The 22,599-nt window shown below is 39.4% G+C and overlaps 1 protein-coding gene and 1 long non-coding RNA gene across 5 annotated transcripts in view; one reads left to right on the plus strand and one right to left on the minus strand.

The window, feature by feature from the left end:
• The window catches only part of LOC132691837 (uncharacterized), a 168,228-nt gene extending 166,399 nt beyond the window's left edge, over positions 1 to 1,829 (minus strand). For all 3 annotated transcript variants that reach the window (XR_013555070.2, XR_013555069.2, XR_013555068.2), the window contains exon 1: positions 1,293 to 1,829. This is a non-coding gene — a long non-coding RNA (uncharacterized LOC132691837). The remainder of the gene's footprint in view (positions 1 to 1,292) is intronic.
• The window catches only part of KCNU1 (potassium calcium-activated channel subfamily U member 1), a 148,509-nt gene that overhangs the window by 9,580 nt on the left and 116,330 nt on the right, over positions 1 to 22,599 (plus strand). The window contains exons 1-6 of one of the 2 annotated variants that reach the window (XM_078445557.2): positions 10,399 to 11,121; positions 11,415 to 11,476; positions 12,562 to 12,652; positions 14,446 to 14,557; positions 15,544 to 15,619; positions 16,815 to 16,890. In XM_078445557.2, coding sequence (XP_078301683.2) covers positions 11,415 to 11,476; positions 12,562 to 12,652; positions 14,446 to 14,557; positions 15,544 to 15,619; positions 16,815 to 16,890 — 417 coding nt within the window. In that variant the 5' untranslated portion in view covers positions 10,399 to 11,121. Of the gene's footprint in view, positions 1 to 10,398; positions 11,122 to 11,414; positions 11,477 to 12,561; positions 12,653 to 14,445; positions 14,558 to 15,543; positions 15,620 to 16,814; positions 16,891 to 22,599 lie in introns of those variants that run through there. The other variant, XM_078445558.2, reaches the window with a different exon arrangement.

Raw genomic sequence — 22,599 nt, forward strand, 5'->3', positions numbered from 1 at the left:
ACATATATAGGTGGAACTATTAATATTTTTATAAACAATACTCAACACTTGTCTCTATAAACAAAAAAATGATTAAAATTGAGGTTGAACCCTTTCTCATTTTAGCAACAAGTAATACCTTTAATTAATTGAAAAAAAATCTACCTCATTTGGATAAACTTTCCATGCAGTATTTACCATAATTTGTAGTATAGTTACATTGTTTTCCTCAGGTGTGTCTAAACAATATAATTCAATGTGGAAGACAGTAAAAAACACATTTAGAGAAAGGTGTCAGAAAATTTAGATGCCCTTTTAGTTTCTTGCACCTATCTTGAGATTACAAACCTGTTCTAGGTGTTAAGCAGTAATTACTGAATCAATATAATATACATCATAAAGCATGATAATCCTAAACCCAGGTTTTTGCCAGTTGTCCTGGTGTACCTGCTTATAGGATCACTTTCATTCTTAAAAGTCTGCATACTTGGTATGATAAAAAATACAGTCTCTTTAGTTTTAAATGAAAAGTTTTGTGGTTTTTTTTTGAAGCCAGAGGTCATTTTCCAAGGAAAAGGAGCCAGTAGAAGGAATGAAAGTTTGAAGGTCTTCTTGACTGCTGTAAGGACCAAAGTCCACTTCTGGTTAGAAAGAACACTTTTCTTTTCTCTCTGTCCCTAATCCACACCATTCCTCTCCCATGACGGGCCATGTTCCTCTCCTTTGGTTTTATTTAGCTTTGCTGGGGACTTTTATATTTCATACACATTTGCATATATAATTAATATCTTTTTTATCCTTCTTAATTTCAATATCCCATTTTTCCCATTTGTTTAATTTCATTACCCCCCCCCCCCCCAGTCAGTTTTAATAAATGAGGATACTACCTAACAGGGTACCCTACCTGTTCAGGGTGAGAATTTTTTAATAAACCTTTTCTGCTCCCAAATCTGCGTCTTTTCCTATCAGCCAAAAGTCCACCTGAAGCTCAGGGAAGAGTTGACTGGATGGACTCTGAGTTTATTGGGAGAAATCCCCTCAACGACATGTTTCTCTTTTGCGAGACTTGAGTCAGGGAGAGCAAGTTCAAGCCCCAAAAGAAGGCTTAAGGAGCAATCAACACGCTGCTGCGCCTTGTGAACCTTGCCTTTAAAAGGAACATCCTCAAGCTGCAGGTTATTTCTCCACGTGGCAGAGGGCCCTGGGCTCTTCCTGGGGCCTCTACCCGCCCTCTACCAGCAGCGGTTTCAGGCCAGGGTGTGCCGCTGGCCTCCACCATCCCAGGTTGCTCATGCTTCCTTCTAATCACCTGCCTTGGTTGTGGAGAGCCGCCAGCAGCTGGCGCGACAGCTTCTCAGGCCCCCTTCCTCCGCTGAAGCTGCTTCTCCCAGCACGCCAGAACAGGAAGACGGGCCGCACTTGGGTCAGCTGCCCGCGCAGGGACCAGGTAGAAAAGGCCACCCTTGAGGATGGGGACCGCCCCCACAGGCTTGGGGATTTCCAGGATCTGGTGGAAGGCGGCCTAGGAGTTATGTTCAATGGTCAGCTGTCCCTCTGCAGAAGCAGCGCGGCACAGCTCAATCTGCTCTCTTTGCACAGCTCCATCGTTAGGGTTCTGGCCAGTACTTGTTTCCTCGTGTTCGTCAGTTTACTGGTCACTGGGTCTCCCAGCACAGAGTTTATTTTCGCTGTTGGGCCACTTTGATGAGCTGAGTCTTCCTGCGCTGGACTCATACCTCCTCCTCAGTCAGCTTTGCCTAAGGTTTGCGATAATATTCCCCGTCCATCAGGGAAGCCCGGTATTTGAAACCACTATGTCTGCGCGCACCTTCCGGAGCCCAGCCTGGAAGCTGCAGGACGGCACTGCGCATGCAGGCCCGGGATCCCACCGCGCTTGCGCAGCCTGCCACGCAGCACGCACGCGCTCTGGGCCGGCCCAGTCTTCTCCGGTTTTTTCGGTGGTATTTGTTTCACAAAAAATTTTCCGATGAGTTCTTTCTTAGCCATGTCTCATAGATTTTAGCAAGTAGCATTATGATTTTTATGAATGCCTAATTTGTCGTAAGTTGTTTGAAATTTTAATTTTGATTTCTTGTTTGAGTCATCATCCATTTAGAGGAATGCTGTATGTATAAGCTTTTATTTCCTCGGGATAGAGTGGCTATCTTTTCCACTTTGGTAAAATTTATGGTCCAAGAATACTACTGCCTTTATGATTTCTGGCTTATGAAATTTATGGGGAAATGCACTGTCGCCTAGTGCATGTTCAATTTTTATTACTACTTAATGGACTTTTGAAAGAATATGTATTATGTTTGATATAGAAGCACTATTAATTGTGTTATATGTGTTTTCCATACCCCTTAATTATTGCTGACTGAAAGGGACATGCCAAACATTTTTATTTATGATTTTGTAGTTTTATTGAATATCTTGTAGTTCTATCGAATATATTCATCTTGCATTTCTAACCCATTTTAAATTATATATTTTACATAATATCAATTAGTGCATAACATTATCTTTTAAGTCTTTGCTTTATTGTGCCTTTTATCTATATGAAATATTCATGGTTCTCACATTTAGTGTTTTGGGTTTTGTTTTGTTTTGTTTTTGGCTTGAATATTTTTGAATACTTTGCCTTCATTTTATTCATACTTGATTGGGATGTCTTTGCCCAGCTATCTGTCAGTCTTTTTCTCTAATTTCCTGTTAACTGTGTCTCTATAAATAACATGGAGCTGGATTTTTGTTCTCTTATTGATTTAAGAATCCATTTATTTGTTGATTTATCAGAGGAATTTAATTATTCTCCTTTATGGTAATTTGTTTTATTGGTCTTCATAATACTTAGAGATTGAATTTGCTACATAATAGAATATCTAAATATCAGTGGATTAAAAAAAACAAATGGTAGATAAGTTAGCAAAGAAAAGGAAAATGGGTGTTAGGCAGGTAAGAGCTCTGTCCCAGCCTTGGTTTCTTATCTTACTAGAGAGGCCAGAGATACCTCATGACTGAATTTTGAGAGACCTGGACTCAGACACTTGCTCCTCCACTTCCTATTGTGTAATCCTGGGCAAATTAATTTTTCTAAATTAGATTTCAGTCATACAATATGAATAACCTCCTTTAAAGTATTGTAGGGAGACGTATATGATAATAAATATAAACCATTCAGGGTATACTAAGCATTGACCATTGGCTGACATTTTTGTTTATTACATATTTTGTATAATTCCTTTTTTAATAGGATATCACGGACACACTAGGTTAAACCAAGTTCAGAACAGACTTCCCATTCTATATTTCCTCTGTGTATCTCCACATGTTTTTTATTTATATGAAATTTATTGTCAAATTGGTTTCCATACAACACCCAGTGCTCATCCCAACAGGTGCCCTCCTCAATGCCCATCACCCACTTTACCCTCCCTCCCACCCTCCATCAACCCTCAGTTTATTTTCAGTTTTTAAGATTCTCTTATGGTTTGCTCCTTCCCTCTCTGTAACTTTTTTTCCCCCTTCCCCTCCCCCATGGTCTTCTGTTAAGTTTCTCAGGATCCACATAAGAGTGAAAACATATGGTATCTGTCTTTCTCTGTATGGCTTATTTCACTTAGCATCACACTCTCCAGTTCCATCCATGTTGCTACAAAAGGCCATATTTCATTCTTTCTCATTGCCAAGTAGTATTCCATTGTGTTTATAAACCACAACTTCTTTATCCATTCATCAGTTGATGGACATTTAGGCTCTTTCCATAATTTGTCTCAACATGTTTTATGTCTGTATCCTCCATGTGCAGGAGATCTTTGTTTTTTTCCACCATACCACCTGTCCTTCCTTCCAGAAATTGTGAATGAATCGGAACATTCAGTTCCAGATTGCTGTTGTGGCTTTTTGTTTGCTTGTTTTTAGCACTATACGTCTGGTAAGATTTTTTTTTTAATATTTGCTTTAGAGCTAAAAATTAACTTTACCAGTTTCATTAGGTACTTTTTTTTTTAATGTAACATGTTTTATCTTTCTGAATGTTTTCTTTTTCTTGAGTGTTTCCCATTTTCATTTGCAAGGGAAAGTGTGGGTAGTATACTTTCATACCTTGAATGTCACACAGAAATAGTTTTTTCCTTGCTCTCGCGAGTGAACACCAGTTTTCTTGGGTGTAGGATTTTTGGCTTTCAGTCCTTTTTCCTAAAATTTCTATAAATGCTATTCCAGTATCTTCTAGCACTTAAGGCTGCCTGCTAGATACAAAGCTCAGGTCTCTCAGCTCCAAATCTACCCCGTGCCCTCTGCTTTGTGATGTGAGGCCAGGCCTCGGTTATTACATGTGTCCTTTGTCAGCTTGCTTGTGCTCATAGTTGAGCTCTGCCAACAAGGGTGTGAGAGGAGACAGAAAGCCTAGGGATGGATGTTTTGCATCTGTTTTTTCTCAGCCTCACTCAGGCAATAGCTTTTCACTCTGGTAGCAGTCCGTGGTTCTGGTTTCCAGTTTTTCCAACACTGCCAAAATCAGGCTCACATCATCTCCTCCTCAGAGGTGCCACCACCAGCCAGGCCAGCTAGGACCCCTCCTCCAAGGTCTGCAACTCAATTCCAAAGGGCACCTCTTTTAAGATCTAATGTTGATAATGCTGACCTCTTTTTCCTTTTTTGTTGGTAACTTTTTCAGTTAAGTTCTGTATTTTGAGATCATTGGCGAATCACATGCAGTTGAAAGAAATAAGATAGAGAGAGCCCAGTTACCCTTTACCCAATTTCCCCCAATGGTTGTATCTCACAAAACTACAGTGTAATGACAGCCAGGATATTGACATTGAGATAGGCAAGCTACAAAACATTTCCATAACAAAGATCCCTCATGTTTTTGGTTTTGTTTTTTGTTTTGTTTTGTTTAGTTTTGTTTTTACAGCCAGATCCACTTCCTTCCCATCTTAACACTCTTCAACCATGGCAACCAACAGTCTGTCTTATATTTGTTACTTTTGTGATTTTTTTTGTGTGAGTTGATTCATCCTTTTATTTTTTATTTTTATTTTATTTAAATTCAAGTCAGTTAGCACACAGTGATACAGTATAGTCTTGGCTTCAGGAATAGAACCCAGTGATTCATCTCTTATATATGATACCCAGTGCTCATCCCCAAAAGTGCCTTCCTTAATGCACATCACTCATTTAACCCCTTTTTGTTGATCTCCCAGACAACCCTCAGGGTGCAGCTTCTTTCAGTTACTACCTCCCTATAACTCCCATATTGTCCTTCTACCTTTCCCATCCTCCGGTGCTGTTTATTAGATTTTTAGAATCCCACTAGGAACACTAATTGTAATTTGACCAAGTTTAATTACATGTTCTGTATTAGTGTTTTCATAGGAGGTCATTTCATCTCTTTCCTCTGCTTGATTCTCCTATTTTCTTACATTTCCCACATAACTGGCATTTTCTATTGTCTGCTAATACTCATTCATGAAGATTTAGAGATTCAGTGTCCCTCGTTTACTGTGTTGGCTGTTACTTGTGTTCTCTAGGTACACAAAACTATCTACCAAGTAAATTGGCGGTTTTAAGCCCCACTGTGGAAATCAGTCTCAATTTACTGTGAGTTTTCCCACATAGACAAACATGGGAGATCATGCTGTGGCCAGCAATTCTGCAAACAAGGCTTTCTCTGGAACAGGTCTCACATTTTTCTCTGACTGCTTTCCCGGATGCTTCTGGAAAAAAAATAGTGTTGCCGCTGCTAGCCAAGAGATTCCCCAGCAGTGATGGTGTGGCTTCAGAGTCTCCTCCAGGCCTCTCTGGCTTTGTGGTTTCATCTTTAGTCTGTGGGCTCAAGTGGAGGGCTTTCTACCCCACAAACAACCAATGCTTCCAGATTTTGCCCCTCCAACCCAAGAAAAATTTACACATCCCCTCGGAAATCCCTCCTAATATCTGTCTGACTCGGTGAACAGTGTTCACAAGATGTTAGCTCCCAGTGCCTACTTTTGGTTGGGTATACATTTTCCTGTTTGTTATATATTATTTCTGGATAATATTTTTTAGGTTTGTGGCATGAGGTTGGTATTTTTCTTAGTTTCAATGAAACTAACATTTTCTCTTTTGGGGTGGGAGGGGGGTTAATTTCTGCAGTTTAGAGGATTGTAAACATACGGCCTGCCGTCATCTTTCTGGAAGCTTTGCAATATATGATTTATACTTGAAAAATCACTAAAGAGATTTAGTGAAAGAGAAAAAAATCATGCGTAAAGACAAGAAAAAGATTTCGTGGAAGCTATTAATCATTATCAGTACCTAATATCCACTCCCAACATCTTTCCTGAGCCTCAGAATACATTTCTAACTGCTGTTAAACCCACAGACTTAGTAATATCTCCATCAACACCTAATGTAAATGTTAAAATGGAGCTTATAGTCAATGGTGAGACCCCAAGGAAATAGATGCCAGTAACTCCCAGGTATTAAATAAGCTGCAATATTGTCACTTACAAAGCTGTTGGAAGAAAACCATCTGAAGCTCTTGGCTCTTACCCAATGACATGTAAATTATGGTAAGTTAGTTCTTTATATGTTTTGGATACTAACCCTTTATCAGATATGTCATCTGCAGATATTTTCGCCCGTTATGCAGGTTGCCTTTTAGTTTTGTTGATTGTGTCCTTCACTGTGCAGAAACTTTATTTTCATGAATTCTTAATAGTTTATTTTTGCTTTTGTTTTCCTTGTTTCAGGAGACATACATGGTAAGAAGTTGCTATGGTTGATGTCAAAGAGTTACTACCTGTGTTCTGTGCTAGGATTTTGATGGTTTCAAGTCTCACATTTAGGTCTTTAATCCATTTTTAATTTATTTTTGTATATGATGAAAGAAAGGGTTCTAGTTTCATTCCTTGGCATGTTGCCGTCCAGTTTTCCCAACATCATTTGTTGAAGAGACTCTTTTTCCGTTGGATATTTTTTCCTGCTTTGTAAGAGGTTAATTGGCCACACAGTTGTGGGTTCATTGCTGGGTTTTCTGTTCTGTTCCATTGATCTCTGTGTGTACTTTTGTGTCCGTACCATACTGTTTTGATCACTACAACTTTGTAATATAACTTGAAGTCTGGAATTGTGATGTATCCAGCTTTGCTTTTCTTTTCCAAGGTTTCTTTGGTTATTTGGGGGTCTTTTTTGGTTCCACACAAATTTGAGGATTGTTCATTTCTGCGAAAAATGCTGTTGCTCTTTTGATAGGGATTCCATTAAATGTGTAGATTTCTTTGGGTAGTATAGACATTTTAATAATATTTATTCTTCCAATCCATGAGCATGGAATATTTTTCCATTTCTTTGTGTTGTCTTTAATTTCTTTCATTAGTGTTTTATAGTTTTACTCAGTACAGGTCTTTCACCTCTGGTTAGGTTTATGCTTAGGTATTTTATTGTTTTGGGTGAAATTGAAATTATTATTGGTTCATTAATTTCTCTTTCTGCTGTTTCACTATTGGTGTATAGAAATGCAATAGATTTTTGTATGTTGATTTTGAATTCTGTGATTTCACTGAATTCATGTATGTATCAGTTTTGGCAGATTTTTGGTGGCATCTTTTGGGTTTTCTATATAGAATATCATGTTATCTATAAATAGTGAAAGTTTGACTTCTTTCTTGCCTATTTGGATGCCTTTTATTTCTTTTTGTTGTCTGATTGCTAGGACTTCCAGTACTATTTTAAATAACAGTGGTGAGAGTAGACATCTCTGTCTTATTCCTGACTGTAGAAGAAAAGCTTTCAGTTTTTCCCACTAAGGATGTTATTAACTGTGGGTTTTTCATATTTGGCCTTTATTGTGTTGAGGTATATTCCCTCTAAACCTAATTTGTTGAGGGTTGAATGGATGTTGTACTTTTTCAGATGCTTTTTCTGCATCTATTGAAATGATCATATGGTTCTTATCCCTTCTTTTATTAATGTGGTGAATCATGTTGATTGATTTGTAAATGTTGAACCACCCTTGCAACCCTGGAATAAATCCCTCTTGTTTTTAAATTTTTTTTACTGTTTATTTATTTTTGAGAGACAGAGAGAGATAGACCACAAGCTGGGGAGGGGCAGAGAGAGAGGGAGACACAGAATCCCAAGCAGGCTCCAGGCTCTGAGCTGTCACAGAGCCGGACGTGGGGCTTGAATTCATGAACCGTGAGATCGTGACCTGAGCTGGAGTCAGATGCTTAACCGACTGAGTCACCCAGGTGCCCCTGGAATAAATATCCTTTGATCATGGTAAATGATTTAAGGAATTTATAAAACTCAACACCTAAAAAGCAAATAATCCAATTAAAATGTGTAGAAGACATGAATAGACGTTTTTCCAAAGAAGACATCCAGATGACCGAGAGACACATTAAAAGATGCTCAACATCACTCATGATCAGGGAAATACAAATCAAAACTATAAAGAAATATCACCTCACACCTGTCAGAATGGCCAAAATCAACAACACAGGAAACAACAGGTGTTCGCAAGGGTGTGGAGAAAGGGGAACCCTCCTGCACTGTTGGTGGGAGTACAAACTGGAGCAGCCACTCTGGAAAACAATATGGAGTTTCCTCAGAAAGTTGAAAATAGAACTACCATATGATTTAGCAATTGCGCTACTAGGTATTTACCCAAAGAATACTAATTCAGAGGGATATATGCAACCTGATGTTTATAGCAGCATTATCTACGATAGTCAAATTATGGAAACAGCCCAAGTGCCCATTGACTGATGAATGGATAAAGAAGGTGTATTGTATATATATACAATGGAATACTTGTCAGCCATAAAAAAGACTGAAATCTTGCCATTTGAAACAACGTGGATGGAGCTAGAGGGTATTATGTTAAGCATAATCAGTCGGAGAAAGACACTGTGTGAATTCACTCGTGGAATTTAAGAAACAAAATAGATGAGCAAAGGAAAAAGGGAGTCAGACCAAAAAACAAAAAAATTTTTTAATAAAGTGTATTTATTTATCTTGAGAGAGCGCAAGAGAGTGAGCACAAATGGGGAGAGGGGCAAAGAGAGAGAAGAGAGGGAAACCCAATCAGGCTCCACACTGTCAGCATAGAGCCCAACACAGGGCTTAAGCTCACAAACTTTTGAGATCATGACCTGAGCCCAAATCAAGAGTCAGATGTTTAATCTATTGAGTCACCCAGGTGCCCCACAAACTTTTAACTATAGAGAACAAACTGATGTTTACCAGAGGGAGATAGGTAGGGACATGGGTAAAATAGGTGACGGGGATTAAGGAGGACACTTGTGATGAGCACCAGGTGATGTATGGAAGTGTTGAATCAAGATATTGTGCACTTGAAAACAATATAAAAACTTTAAAAAGTTAGGGTAAGTTGGAAATAGCAGAGGATTTTTGGAACAAGTTCTGTTGTAGCAGAGGTATGGGAGTGCTTCCCTCTCACATCAAGCCTAAGGAAAGGCTTAAGAGGAACCACTCAGAATTTTCAGTTTGCATCTCTGGGAACTCTGAGGACACAGAGGACTGACATCTGGTTCGTTTGTGGAGAGGCGCTGTTGTTGGGCTAGCTGCTCTATGGAGAAGTTGTCACACTGAAGATAGTTTGTCCTTTTACTATTTGTTGGGACAAAGAATGCTTGAGCTGTTCCACCTGCCAGATAGGGGTCACATGTGAGAGTCTTCTCTTGCCTGCTCAACTAGGCATCTGGAGGGGTAGGGGTTCCAGCAAAATAAAGGCATGTGAGATGTACTGAGAAAAGAATTGTGAGCAACCAGTTCAAGAACATGCTTCCACCCAATTTAAGGGAATCGCAAAGGGGACCCTTAGTGATTAAGTATTATCCAGACTGCAACCCTTTCTGCCCTTTCCCTTTGCATTTCTGATCCCCTTTATTTTCTTTAACTTTATTTTCTTAGCATGTAACTTCTAACATACCATGTAAGTTACAGATTAGTCATCTTTTTTTTTTTTAAATGTTTATTTCTGAGACAGAGACAGAGCATTAGTGGGGGAGGGGCAGAGAGAGGGAGACACAGAATCAGAAGCAGGCTCCAGGCTCCGAGCTGTCAGCACAGGGCCCGACATGGGGCTTGAACTCACAGACCACAAGATCATGACCTGAGCCGAAGTCGGAAGCTCAACCGACTGAGCCACCCAGGCGCCCCGTAGTCATCTTTGTATTTTCTAGATGCTAAGATCCAAAAAGGCAGGGATCTTTGTACATGTTGTTCACTGATAGTTCCCAATCACCAGAATGATATTTGGGTCATGATAGGTACTAAAAATATATATATATATATTTGCCTAATTTGAATATGAATTGAATTGGTATCTCCAAAGAGCAATGGAATAGCCCATGCAAGTAAATATTAAACACCTCCCCTTCCCAGACCCCCAGGGTGAGAGCATAGTGATCTAACAGCAGTCAAGTCCAGCGTTTCCTTCTCTGATCTCCCTTGTCTGTTCATTCTCTAACCTTGACCTACAATTCTGGAGAGGCTGGAGGTGGCTTAGTCAGTGTGCAACTAGAAACAAAAACTCAAAAAGGGTTAATAGGGAGGAGACTGACCTTTTTCCCAGTACAGGTAACCTGCCCAAGGAACACCTGAGCTGGAAGGGAGTAAAGCTTTAATTGTAACTAAAATTCAGTTTTACTATTAGTATTACTAATAATATACTGGACTGAACATAAAAAAAAAAGAATGGCTGGAAAACTGTAAATGACTGGAGGAATGTTTAGTTACCTAAAGTTGACCTGAAAAGTCATGGAGGCTGCAAAAGGTTTCATCCAAATGCCTTGAGGGTTTGGAATGGGAAAACTTCTGATAACATTCCACCAGCTCTGCTTCTTCCATAAACCAGGCACATTCGCATGTTAAACCCACTCATATTCTTTTCCTCATTTACAGCACATTCCCTCCTGTCAAAATCCTGACCATCCTTTTACATGGACATGTTGGGACTGTTTCTTCTCCAGTATCACAGACATTTCAAGTCCACAGTTTATGTCCAATAGCCCTCATTTCCAGCATGTAATAAAGTGCCTGACACATTTAAAGCACTTAATAAATGTTTGATGAGTGAAGAAATGAATAAACGATGGGACTTCTTGAGATCAGAAAGCTTTATGAGCGGTAGGAGGGACAAACTTTATTCTAAAGTATATAGGAATGAAAATTACATAAGTAAAATGAGTGAGTGTGTGTCATTTATTGAAGACCTAGTAAAGGTCCAATCAGTTTCTCTTGAGTGAAAGAATGAATGAATTAATTCATGCATGCATGCATGCTAACATAAATGAATGTGTGAAAAATGGCTGCATATATAGGCAAGGTTAAAAGAGTAAACACAATTTTGTTGGTTTATTTATTCATCTATATATCAATACAATTATTTGGTCCTTGTTTTTTTTTTTTTTTTTTTCCAGATGATCCTTGTATTTGTACTAAGCATTGGGTCTCTCATAATCTATTTCATCAACTCTTCTGAGTGAGTAAAATCCCCAGTCATCCTTGTCTTCTGTGTCATTAGGTTGCCAGCTAATTTGGAATTTTTTGCCGGGAATAATGTTTAATATGCTTTCAGGCATACACACATATAAACTCATTAAAAAAAGGGTGAGTATTCCCCCCATGAAGCACTAAATCTAGTTTCACCAGAAAATGCATGAGTTTCCCCTGTATCCTGTCATTGTGCATTGCTACGGGCTGTGGTGCTGTATACACATCTATTTTAGAGTCTCTGAGACTAGAAGCCTCCAGCTGTGGTCTCCACCCTTGGACCACTCCTGAGGGTGTTCTGTGTCTTTGGAATCCTTAAGTGTTGAAACAGAATCTTTATAGTTGTTTCAGGGTTTGTCATAGGTTTCAAACAACTTTGGATGGGTTTGAAGATGGAACATGCTAGATCTCACCTGGGATAAAGGAGCAAGTTATTGTCTGCTCTTCTCTGAAGCCATTCTCATCTTCTATACCCAAGTTAGAATGGTTTCTTGGACACAGCCTAATCTAATCTGAGCTCCACGCTGATCAGCTGGGAATTACACTGGATTTCTAGCTGAAGTAAAATTGGTATTATGGGGCCACAGAAGTCAGGCAATTTTGGAAATGCTAGGGAAACTAGTAGTCTTTGCTTTGTGAACTCCTTACCTTTTAGGAAATTTTCTTTACATTTGGGTTCATATCAGTCCATTTGACTTAGTGTAGGTCTGTATGAGAAGGGCACAGATGTCAAAATGTCCTGGCTGGGCAGATAGTTTTGCAAACCAAGAGGAGCCACATAATCTCTGTGCATCTGAATCCTCATCGATAAAACAGAAATAGAACCAATAAACTCTATGAAAGGACGAACAGGTAATTGTCCTGTTATTTTCAGCTCCACATGCAGTCCTGTGGTTTTGTTTGTGCATACCTTTCCTCCCAAGGGAAAAGTAATTTCCTTAAAATGTGAACGTAAGTGTCTTGCATTAACCATTCATGGTGAATAAATAGAACATTGCCTACTCTTTATTTGGTCTTCTATAGTAAAACTTTTAAAATGTACATCTGTATAAATGGTTCTTATTTCTTTTCCAGCCCTGTTGGAAGCTGTTCTTCATACCAAGACAAAACCATCCCTATTGATTTGACTTTCAATGTGTTCTTTAGTTTCTATTTTGGGTTGAGAGTAAGTATCTATGGAAAGTGGGAGGAAACAAATGAACACAACAGGTGCAACGTAAAGAGGTCTTTATGTGCCTTAGTTGTACAATCTGCCTCTGTTTTCAGGCTCTACAGCTAGAGGGTGTGTGCCCTAACCTGTCCAATGTATAAAGAGACATGAAAACTCTCCCTTGCACTTAACACTGTATCTAGGCCAAAAATTCTGGTGCAAATGAAAATGATTCCTTTGGATACCCTGTCACACTGTCCTCCTTATTGGCTTCCCAACCTACCACTGAGAAAGCTTTACTAATAATCACAAGCTAGGAAACCTGAGGAACAGCCTCTGAAATGTCATTTGCTCAACCGATTCCACTGATGGGACATGTGCCATATAATTGTATAAAATACTTTAATACCTTTGTTTCATTTTTGTTACACTCATCTATTAAATAGTACTATCATTCCATAGGCATTTATTGAGGATCCATCATAGGTCTAGATTTCAATGTATTTATCCATCACATGTTTACGAGAGACTATATATATATATGTGTGTGTGTGTGTATATATGTGTGTGTATGTATATATATACACACACACATATATCTGTATTTTTATGACCTTCCTTCAAAACTTAACTCTGACCACACTGACCATCAAAATCTTTTTATAGTAATTTATCCCTCTATATATGCTTGCTTTCTTAATCCAAATAGGGAAGCTCATAGACACAGGTCTTGGCCAGCCAAACTTCTAGAAAGTTGTACTTTTTCCATTAAGGGCCATTTTAAATCATGTATCTTTGTTCACAAGTAGGAGGCTTTAGAGGCATCTGGGTGGCTCAGTTGGTTAAGCATCTGACTTCAGCTCACGTCATGATCTTGCTGTTCATGAGTTCAAACCCTGCATCAGGCTCTGTGCTGACAGCTTTGGAGCCTGGAGCCTGCTTCAGATTCAGTGTCTCCCTCTCTCTCTGCCCATCCCCCACTCACACTCTGTCTCTGTCTCTCAAAAATGAATACATGTTAAAAAAAATTTTAGGAGCGCCTGGGTGGCTCAGTCGGTTAAGCGGCCGACTTCGGCTCAGGTCATGATCTCGCGGTCAGTGAGTTCAAGCCCCGCGTCAGGCTCTGTGCTGACAGCTCAGAGCCTGGAGCCTGTTTCAGATTCTGTGTCTCCCTCTCTCCGACCCTCCCCCATTCATGCTTTCTCTGTCTCAAAAATAAATAAACGTTAAAAAATTTTTTTTAAAAGAGGCATTATATAATTAGAAAGCTCTAAGAGCATCAGTAGGTTCAAAGTGTTTATTCTGATGTGTAAGTGTTAAGATCTGGTGAGTAAAATGGGTTCATGTTCATTTACTGAACACCCATTAAAGGAAGTTCTTTGTAAAAAAAAAAAAATTAGAGTTTATTTATTTATTTTGAGAGAGAGGGAGAGAGACTGAGAAGGAGAGGGGCAGAAAGAGGGAGAGTGAGAATCCCAGGCAGGCTCCATGCTGTCAGCTCAGAGCCAGATGCGGGCTATGAGATCATGACCTAAGCCGAAACCCAAGAGTCCTGCTTAACCGACTGAGCCACCCAGGTGCCCCTGAAGGTACAGTCTTTATGTAAATACATATTTATCTACATGTCTATACTAATATATATTCAAGTATATAGCTATCTGAGTACATATGCGTGTGTATGTATAGGTATGTAATAGATTGAGATCAAAGCGTCCGTTGAGTGAGATGAGTTAATAAAGCCACTGGTATGTTCATTTTTAAATTCTCGAGGGTAACAGAATATGGAGTCTTTTGTTTCCATTTCATAGTTTGTGGCAGCGGATGACAAGATCAAGTTTTGGTTGGAGATGAATTCAATTGTAGACATCTTTACCATTCCACCAACCTTTATTTCTTATTATTTGAAGAGTAACTGGCTAGGTAAGTGCATTGTGGGAATCAGGTGTAGTCTCTCAAAAATAAATAAATAAATTTAAGTCTTCCACTTTCACTCATAAGTATCCTTCATTTCCATTTTTTAAATGGCCTAAATGCCATTTAAAACCATTTTTCACCATGATTATATGATTTTGTAATATATTTTTAAAACCTGTTTTTTTTTTAAACCTCAGTACCTGGTAACATACCTGATGCACAGTAGGTGACACTGGTTATTTATTGTTTGTGGACTGATTCATCCACTGTCTGAGAGGCAAGGTCCAAACCCCCCGTCCCCCTGAGGCACCTATATGCTAGAATCCCACGTGGACTGGAAGAGATGAAAAGTCTCCACTGGTCTCTCAAAGCAATAAATCATCATATCCAGACAGGCTGTGACATGTTATATATCTATCTAACTGCTTACTTTGTCTTTATGGGCAGTGCATGGACATTAAGTGGCTTCTATCAGTTTTTATGGAATTTTATATTATTATTTATTACCTATCAAATATTCCTTGCTGTTGGAATTATCAAACTACGTAAAGTAAAATATCATGGGAAAGCTGAGGAACAGACCATAGAGATTCTATAATCAGGAGTTTAAGTGGTTAATAACTAATTTACTGTCTGTTCTAAAGAGGAATTCTATAGGGTGAAATGTGAGTAGTGCTTATTATATGCGAGGCCTGCTCCCACATGCTTTCTATGATTAGTTCAACAGCCCTATGGGCTAGGTACTTTTAATTCCCATTTTGTAGATGAGGAACTAGAGACATGAAGGGAATTGCTTTAGATTACAACAGCTGTTAAGTGTTAGGGCCAGGATCTGAACTAGAGCTCATGCCCTTAAACCCGTGGCCTTACATTGTATGTGAGCATCTCAGAGATAGAAAGAAGGTAAGTGGTCCCGATTGTGTTACAACCCTGACTACTTCCGGAAGTGACCCTCTTCTTTTGGCAGATTTGTCCTTTTGATTGCTTTGTAGGTTTAAGGTTCTTAAGAGCTTTGCGGCTGCTAGAGCTCCCTCAAATCTTGCAAATTCTCCAAGCCATCAGAACCAGGTAAATGCTAGCCCTGCCGTAAGTCCTGCTTGCTTGCTGATTTGGATTAGGAAATTAAAAATGTAAACTGAACCTTCAGTTCCTTTCCCATCGGAATTTCAGTGTAAACCCCATGAAATCCCTTAGCTCCTAAGATATTATTCATCCCCTTACTCCTGTTGTATTAATATCACATGCTGACTAGGAAGTTGACAATCATTTGAGTCTGTTTTGTAGAGCTACATTGTGTAAGTCCATTTAGACTTTAATTCTGCCTCCTCCCCCCCCCAAAAATTAAAATGAAAGCAATCCAAAGGTTTTGGTTCTATATACTTGCTATCATGAATCACGTCTCTTCTATCTAGGAATGTGAGACAGTTTTTCTGATCGTGAGGCACCCAGTAGCAGCAATGAAATCGCTTACAAAAATAGAGCTGCCTAAATGTCTCAAAAAAAAAATTGCAAACTACCTTTGAGCAGCAATACTTCTAAAGTGTTATTCAGTTTGATTTAATGTTACCCACTGAAAATCTTCATGCTTCTATGTTCTCCCCAGAAACATCAAATTTTATAGGCCAGGTGATTTCGCTGCTAGGCGTTCGTGCATCATGGAGCAGTTGGGATTAGAAAGGGCTGTTCTTGTGTAACAGGTAACCCTACCTGAAAACCACAGAGATTTCAGCTAAACTCTAGAACTTTACTTAGGACATAGGAGCTTGTCCAATCCTTTTCACTGAAAGAGCCTGGTATGAGTTTAGCGAGACATTTCTGTGATCTACTCAAAATTCCATTTTGCAGACCCATTCTCTGGATTCCCAGGACACTGCACTTTGTACTGTTACTTTAGACAATGTGGCAATCTATTAAATTTAGTTTAAGATGATACATATATATTTGTAAAAGCAATATAATATCAGGCTGGTGGATAGCATAGCAAAGTGTAAAATTTTTTGAACAAGCGTGTGTGACTGGGTATGTTCAGAACTGGGCATCTCAGACTCTAATGTGCATATGAATCAAACAGAGGATCCCTACAACAATGCAGATCTGTAGATCAGGGGTGGGGGCTGGGATCCTGCATTTCTAATAATGCTCCCAGGTAAGCGCACCATTGCTTCTGGCCCATGAACCACACTTAGAATAGTCGGATTTTAGAGGACTTGTGTTGTTCTGGAATCTGTCTGAACCCAAAAACTTTTTGTCTTTCTTCCTCTAGCAGTTCAGTGAAGTTTTCCAAACTGTTATCAATAGTCCTCAGTACCTGGTTCACTGCTGCAGGATTCATTCATCTGGTAAGCATTTTCTCAAACTCTCAAGTGTTTCTGGTCAGCATGAACATCTTTCCTTTAAAAAATGCAGGCAGACCTTCTGAACTCCTGTCTCTTTCACTGTAACCAGTGTGCAGTTTATCTTTTTACCTCCCCTTTCTTGGTCTTCTGCACTCCCATATTCTCCACAAATACGTGTTTCCTGCACTCAAGGTATCTATGTTCCTTCCTTCAACATTCAAAACTTGCTCTTAACAAAGGATCTAATAAGCTTACACTTCAAAATTATAAGCAGTAGGTGAACCTTATTGTTGTATCTTCATAGGAGTCTCAGCATTTAAAAAAAAAAGTCAAAGAAATGAAAGCAGTGAGAACTGTCACACTTATGAACTAGGAGAGCTGTGAGAGACAAATTGCTAGGTTACAAAGGGGAGCTTTAGGGCTTTCTCAGTTCTCCCGAAATCCATCTGCATATATAGCTGCCTCCTTTGCCTGTAGGAAAGGCTCATTTTTTTTTAAAGTTTTTAAAAATTTATTTATTTTTGAGAGAGAGAGAGAGAGAGACAGCTTGAGTGGGGGAGGGGCAGAGAGAGAAACAGAATCCCAAGTAGGCTCCAGGCTCTGAGCCATCAGCACAGAGCCTGATGCGGGCCTAGAACTCATGAGCTGTGAGATCATGACCTGAGCTGAAGTCGGATGCTTAACCGACTGAGCCACACAGTCATCCCAGGTGCCCTGAGGCTCCTTCTTATCTCACATAATCAGAGTTATAATAAATGGATTTCAACAATAAGGAACAAACTCTTGGACTTCATTGCTTGAGGACAGTTGAGGAGCAGTCATTGAAAATGCAGAAATTGAAATAGGATGTTGAAAGCAAAGGTCTTTGAGAAAAGGAAACAAAACAAAAAGCACAGCAGGAGTCTTTTTCACTTGAGTCCTCTCAAAATTAATTAAAGCATTAATGGCAAAACGGAAAAAGAATTTTAAAGTTACCATCTTCAGCTGATCAAGAAAAATGCCAAACACCAAATGTAAACCATGATCCGAGCCTTCAAAAAATCTGAAACCAGCCACATCCCTCCTCCATCCTCAAGCAGGAGAGAAATTTCCTTGAAAGAAGATCACAGTAGTACAAGTGGATCCCTGGCTCTAGAGGGTTGCACCTAGGTGCATGGGCCCGCCATGGGAGCAGCAATCATCAGTGTCTTTTTGGAGACCTGCTGGCCATCACAGAATGGTAGGCAAGAGTGCTCAAGGAGAAACTTTTTTGTCATCAATAGCAGTTCCCCATGAAGGGCTCTTAGGCTGAATGTGGCCTATAGACCTATTTTGTCTGACCTAATTATGTTTGTATTTTCTGTTCTAATTTTTTATTGCTTTCTAACTTTTACAGAGAGTTCACATAAAATCCCAGATTTCTGGATTCTTTGGGAAAATACAAAGTTTCTCAATCCAGTCTCTCAAGGCCACTACCAGTCCTAGTTGTAGACTTGATGCTCTCTGTTAACAGCATGTGCTCTTGAGTTGGACACAGCCAGGCTCACTTGAATCAAAGTCTGTTGCTTAACCCTTCTAAGCATGTGAACCTTGCTAGTCACCAAGGTGAGGAGACCTCCAGCAAGGATATATGCAGAGAAAGAAGAAGCAACCAGATGGCTTGTGACTTAAGGGGATCCACTGTGAGTCACCCCAATGTCTGGAATGTTGATAGCCTAGAAGAGCTATATCCCAGAGCGTAGAAAATGGCAGATTTGCTTGGGAGGATATTTGAAATGACAAACCAAAATAAAAACTATAATTGTCCCAACTCACCAGCTGCACATATAACTACTGGCCTTCACCTAAAAGTTGATACCCTCAGGGCACCTGGGTGGCTTACTCGGTTAAGCGTCCGACTTCGGCTTAGGTCATGATCTCATGGTTTGTGAGTTTGAGCCCCGCGTCGGGCTCTGTGCTGACAGCTCAGAGCCTGGAGCCTGCTTCAGATTCTGTGTCTCCCTCTCCCTCTACCCCTCCCCCACTCACACTCGGTCTCTCACTCCTCCAAAAATAAATAAACATTAAAGAAAAATTTTTTAAATTTGATACCCTCAAAAGGTGAGTGTTAACCAGAAGTAATCAAGAATTCTGCCAAAAATAACAAGGGGGTATAGTGGAGAAAATAGAGAAAAGAGAGAAAAGAAGAAAAGAGAGACATCAGCATAACAACAGTTACTTAATATAACACTTAAAAGAACAATAATTACAAGATAATTTGTCCAAGGAAACGGAGAAGAAAAAAAAATCCATATTTGAGAAAAAATGCAAATAAAAGGGTTTAAAAACTAAAAATACTAATTCAAACAAAATATATAAGGTTTTAAATAAAAGACTATTAAACAGTAGCAGGAGTTGGAAAACAGGCTGAATGATATCAGAGAAAAAGAAGAATGATATCAGAGGAAAAAGTATTACAGAGCTGAAAATGACATTAGAGGAAACCAAAATGTAATCAAAGGGGACACAAACATGCTCAGGAACATAGTGGACAGGATTGCAGCAATGTGACATGGAAAAGAACAAAGGCATTCCAGCAACGTCAACTGAACATACTCTAAAATTAGTGTTCCTAGAGCAAAGGACAAGACAGGTGACACCAGAAGAAGTCACCAAAATAAAGTCTTGAATCTGTGGGTTAAAAAAAAATTAATGTTTATTTTTGAGAGAGACAGAGACAGAGCATGAGTGGGGGAGGAACAGAGAGAGGGAGACAGAGCCCCCGAAGCAGGCTCCAGACTCCGAGCCCACAGCCGGACGCAGGGCTCAAACTCACAAACTGTGAGATATGACCTGAACTGAAATTGGATGCTTAACCAACAGAGCCACCCAGGCACCCCTTAAATCTGTGGGTTAAAGGGTATATCATGTCCCAGTGTTGCAGGATTCTTTAGCTCAATACCCAGGGAAACTTGTCTTGCCACTTCGAAGAATGAAGAGGAGAACACAGAATAAAATGAGCAGCAGGCAAAAGTTTTTATTAAAAAGTAAGAATAGTGGAAGCAAGGATTGTACAAAAGCTCTCTTTGAAGATAAGGGGCACATGAAAGTGAATGCCCCAGATGATAGGCAAGGGACTTTATTTTATAGGGTTTTGGCCCATTCCTTTTTCTTTGTTCCCTTTGTTTCTTTTTAGGTTCTTTTTTTTTTTATTGGTCTGATAACTATAAATGCAGACTTGTTTATTCCTGAGGGGAACCTGGGGCAGGAGTAGGTGGTGCTTGTTACATTTGTAAGGAAAACTTTGTGTCTGAGAGAGGTTTCCTCATGGTCAGGCCCCAGGAGAGATTTTTCCGAGGTAGTTTTTCTCATGGGTAGATGTTCCTAGCATTCTTTTCAAATATGTGGTTTGCTCGCTCCCAGGGACCTTCAAGCCCTAGCCTCTCCCTTTCTGCCTACTGAATCCTATCTTTCCCTATCATACCAGGAAAAATGACACAAATTATTTATTCCAACCATATTATGGAGCAGTTTACTGATTTTCAAGGATAAGGAGAGAATCCAAGCAGAACCAAGCAAAGTCTATAAAACGGGGAGAAATGAAACTCGCCTCCAACTTGTCAATGTCCATCGTTACCAGAAGGTGATAGAGTAGGGTCTGCAAAGTTGGTGTGAAAGTATAAGCTATCCTGTCATTTTAAATATTCAAGAGAAAATAGCACCCAGGAGTCCCTTTTAAAAGCATATCTCGAGGGGCGCCTGGGTGGCTCAGTTGATCAAGTGTCTGACTCTTGGTTTCAGCTCAGGCCATGATCTTGCAGTTCGTGTGATTGAGCCCCACGTTGGGCTCTGCGCTGGCAATGTGGAGCCTGCTTGGGATTCTCGCTCTCTACCCCCCTCTGCCCCTCTCCTGCTTGTATGTGCATGTGCTCTCTCTCAAAATAAAAATAAATAAACTTAAAAAATAAGTACCTTGATGGTAAAATCCAGCCATATAGGAGATGAATCAAAACTAGGAACTCAGGAATGAGGAAACCATGATATAAAGTAATGGTGGGGATTATTGAATGAATTAAAAACAGCGCTAAGGCATAGCCAAAGGCGTTATGGCTACAGACTAGGGCACACATGTACCATGTAAAGATAACATAACTTGTGTGAGTGATGGCAAGGTAAGAGGAGAGGGGGGATCCCCCTAGCGTCCTCCATAGCATTTCTTATCTGAAGTTGAACGATGTCAAGCTTGAAACATAAAATTTCAGTTCTGAAATATGAAGTTAAAAATAGATGATAACTCAGTATCTTAACATTGGTCCAAAATCCTTTACCTTAACTTTATCTTATCTCCCATCTGGGTCTCTGCTCACATGGTTTTGGAGGAAGAGCAGAGTGGACAAGGGAGCCAGCAGCAGGCCACCAACTCTTGGAGAGGGCTGGGAGGGAGGGAGGGAAGAGGTTTGAAACACTAAATACCCCCAAAGAGAGTGAGCTGAACCTTAAAAATGTTACTTAATTTATTGTGAGGGAGAATTCCAGGTTGCAATAAACTTAGTTTTAGTTTATACAACAGGTTGTACCAAGATACGATCTAATCCCTGTGCTATGATGCTGTTAACAGACACTATGGGGTTTCAGCTTAAAACTGTCTCAGGCAACTCTTTTAATCCTGAGGGAATATATATGACATAATCTGTGTGTTTTAAACTGGTTTTCTTAGAATGTACTAGTCTCAGACAACAGTGAAGACTCCAGAAGTTAGTGGAAGGAGATTAGTAGACTTTGCAACAAAACCCTCTGCCAGCTTTGGGAGTTAAGTGTACATGTATGATCCCTTTCTTATTTTGGAATAGGGTATTATAAGGAGTCCATACTCTTAACCTACTCCTCAAATTTAAGAAAAGGTCACTTTTAAAAAGTGGTCAAATACCTGAGCGAACTATGTTATTTCTAATTTCTATTTCAATTCTTTTTCTTTTTTTTTTTCAGAATTTTTTTTAACATTTATTTATTTTTGAGAAGAGAGAGACACAGCATGAGCAGGGGAGGAGAGAGAAAGAGGGAGGCACAGAATCTGAAACAGGCTCCAGGCTCTGAGCTGTCAGCACAGAGCCCGACATGGGGCTCGGACTCCCGGACTGTGAGGTCATGACCTGAGCCAAAGTCGGATGCTCAACCAACTGAGCCACCCAGGCGCCCCTCTATTTCAGTTCTTAACAACAAAACAAAAAAACCTACTTTTCCAGGCATCTCTAACATCTTAACATTTTTGCTCTAAATAGAAATGGAAAACATCCAAGAAATATGTAAGATATTTGGGAAAAAATGTCAAAAAATGGAAAAAGAAAGGAAAGTTGTATACATTATATAATTGTCATTTATAACATATAATAATATATGACATATCATATATTTATAAGTTTATATATACCACAAATACATAGTGCCATTGCCTAAGTTACTCATTTTAATATAAAAGGGTAATCTAATGAGTTTAATTTTCTTAAAATGTGAAGACTTAGGGAGAAATCAGAGGAAATATTCTTCAGAGTTTTTTTTTAATCATGGAAAAAAAATTTATTTTTTTTTGGCAGGGAGTGGCGGTGGGGAATAATGTGGAAAATTTGTTTGCTTTTTCTTAGACACTAGCCTTCATTCTCTTAAGCACATTGAAGTGAAGTGCTCATGTAAGTGCTTCCTTTTCAATAATAACCCTGAGCTACTGGTAAATAAGAATAAATAATAATTGCTCGATTT

The sequence above is a fragment of the Panthera onca genome, chromosome B1 (genome assembly GCF_046562875.1).
Source record: "Panthera onca isolate mPanOnc1 chromosome B1, mPanOnc1 haplotype 2, whole genome shotgun sequence".
In the NCBI taxonomy this organism is placed as follows: domain Eukaryota; kingdom Metazoa; phylum Chordata; class Mammalia; order Carnivora; family Felidae; genus Panthera; species Panthera onca.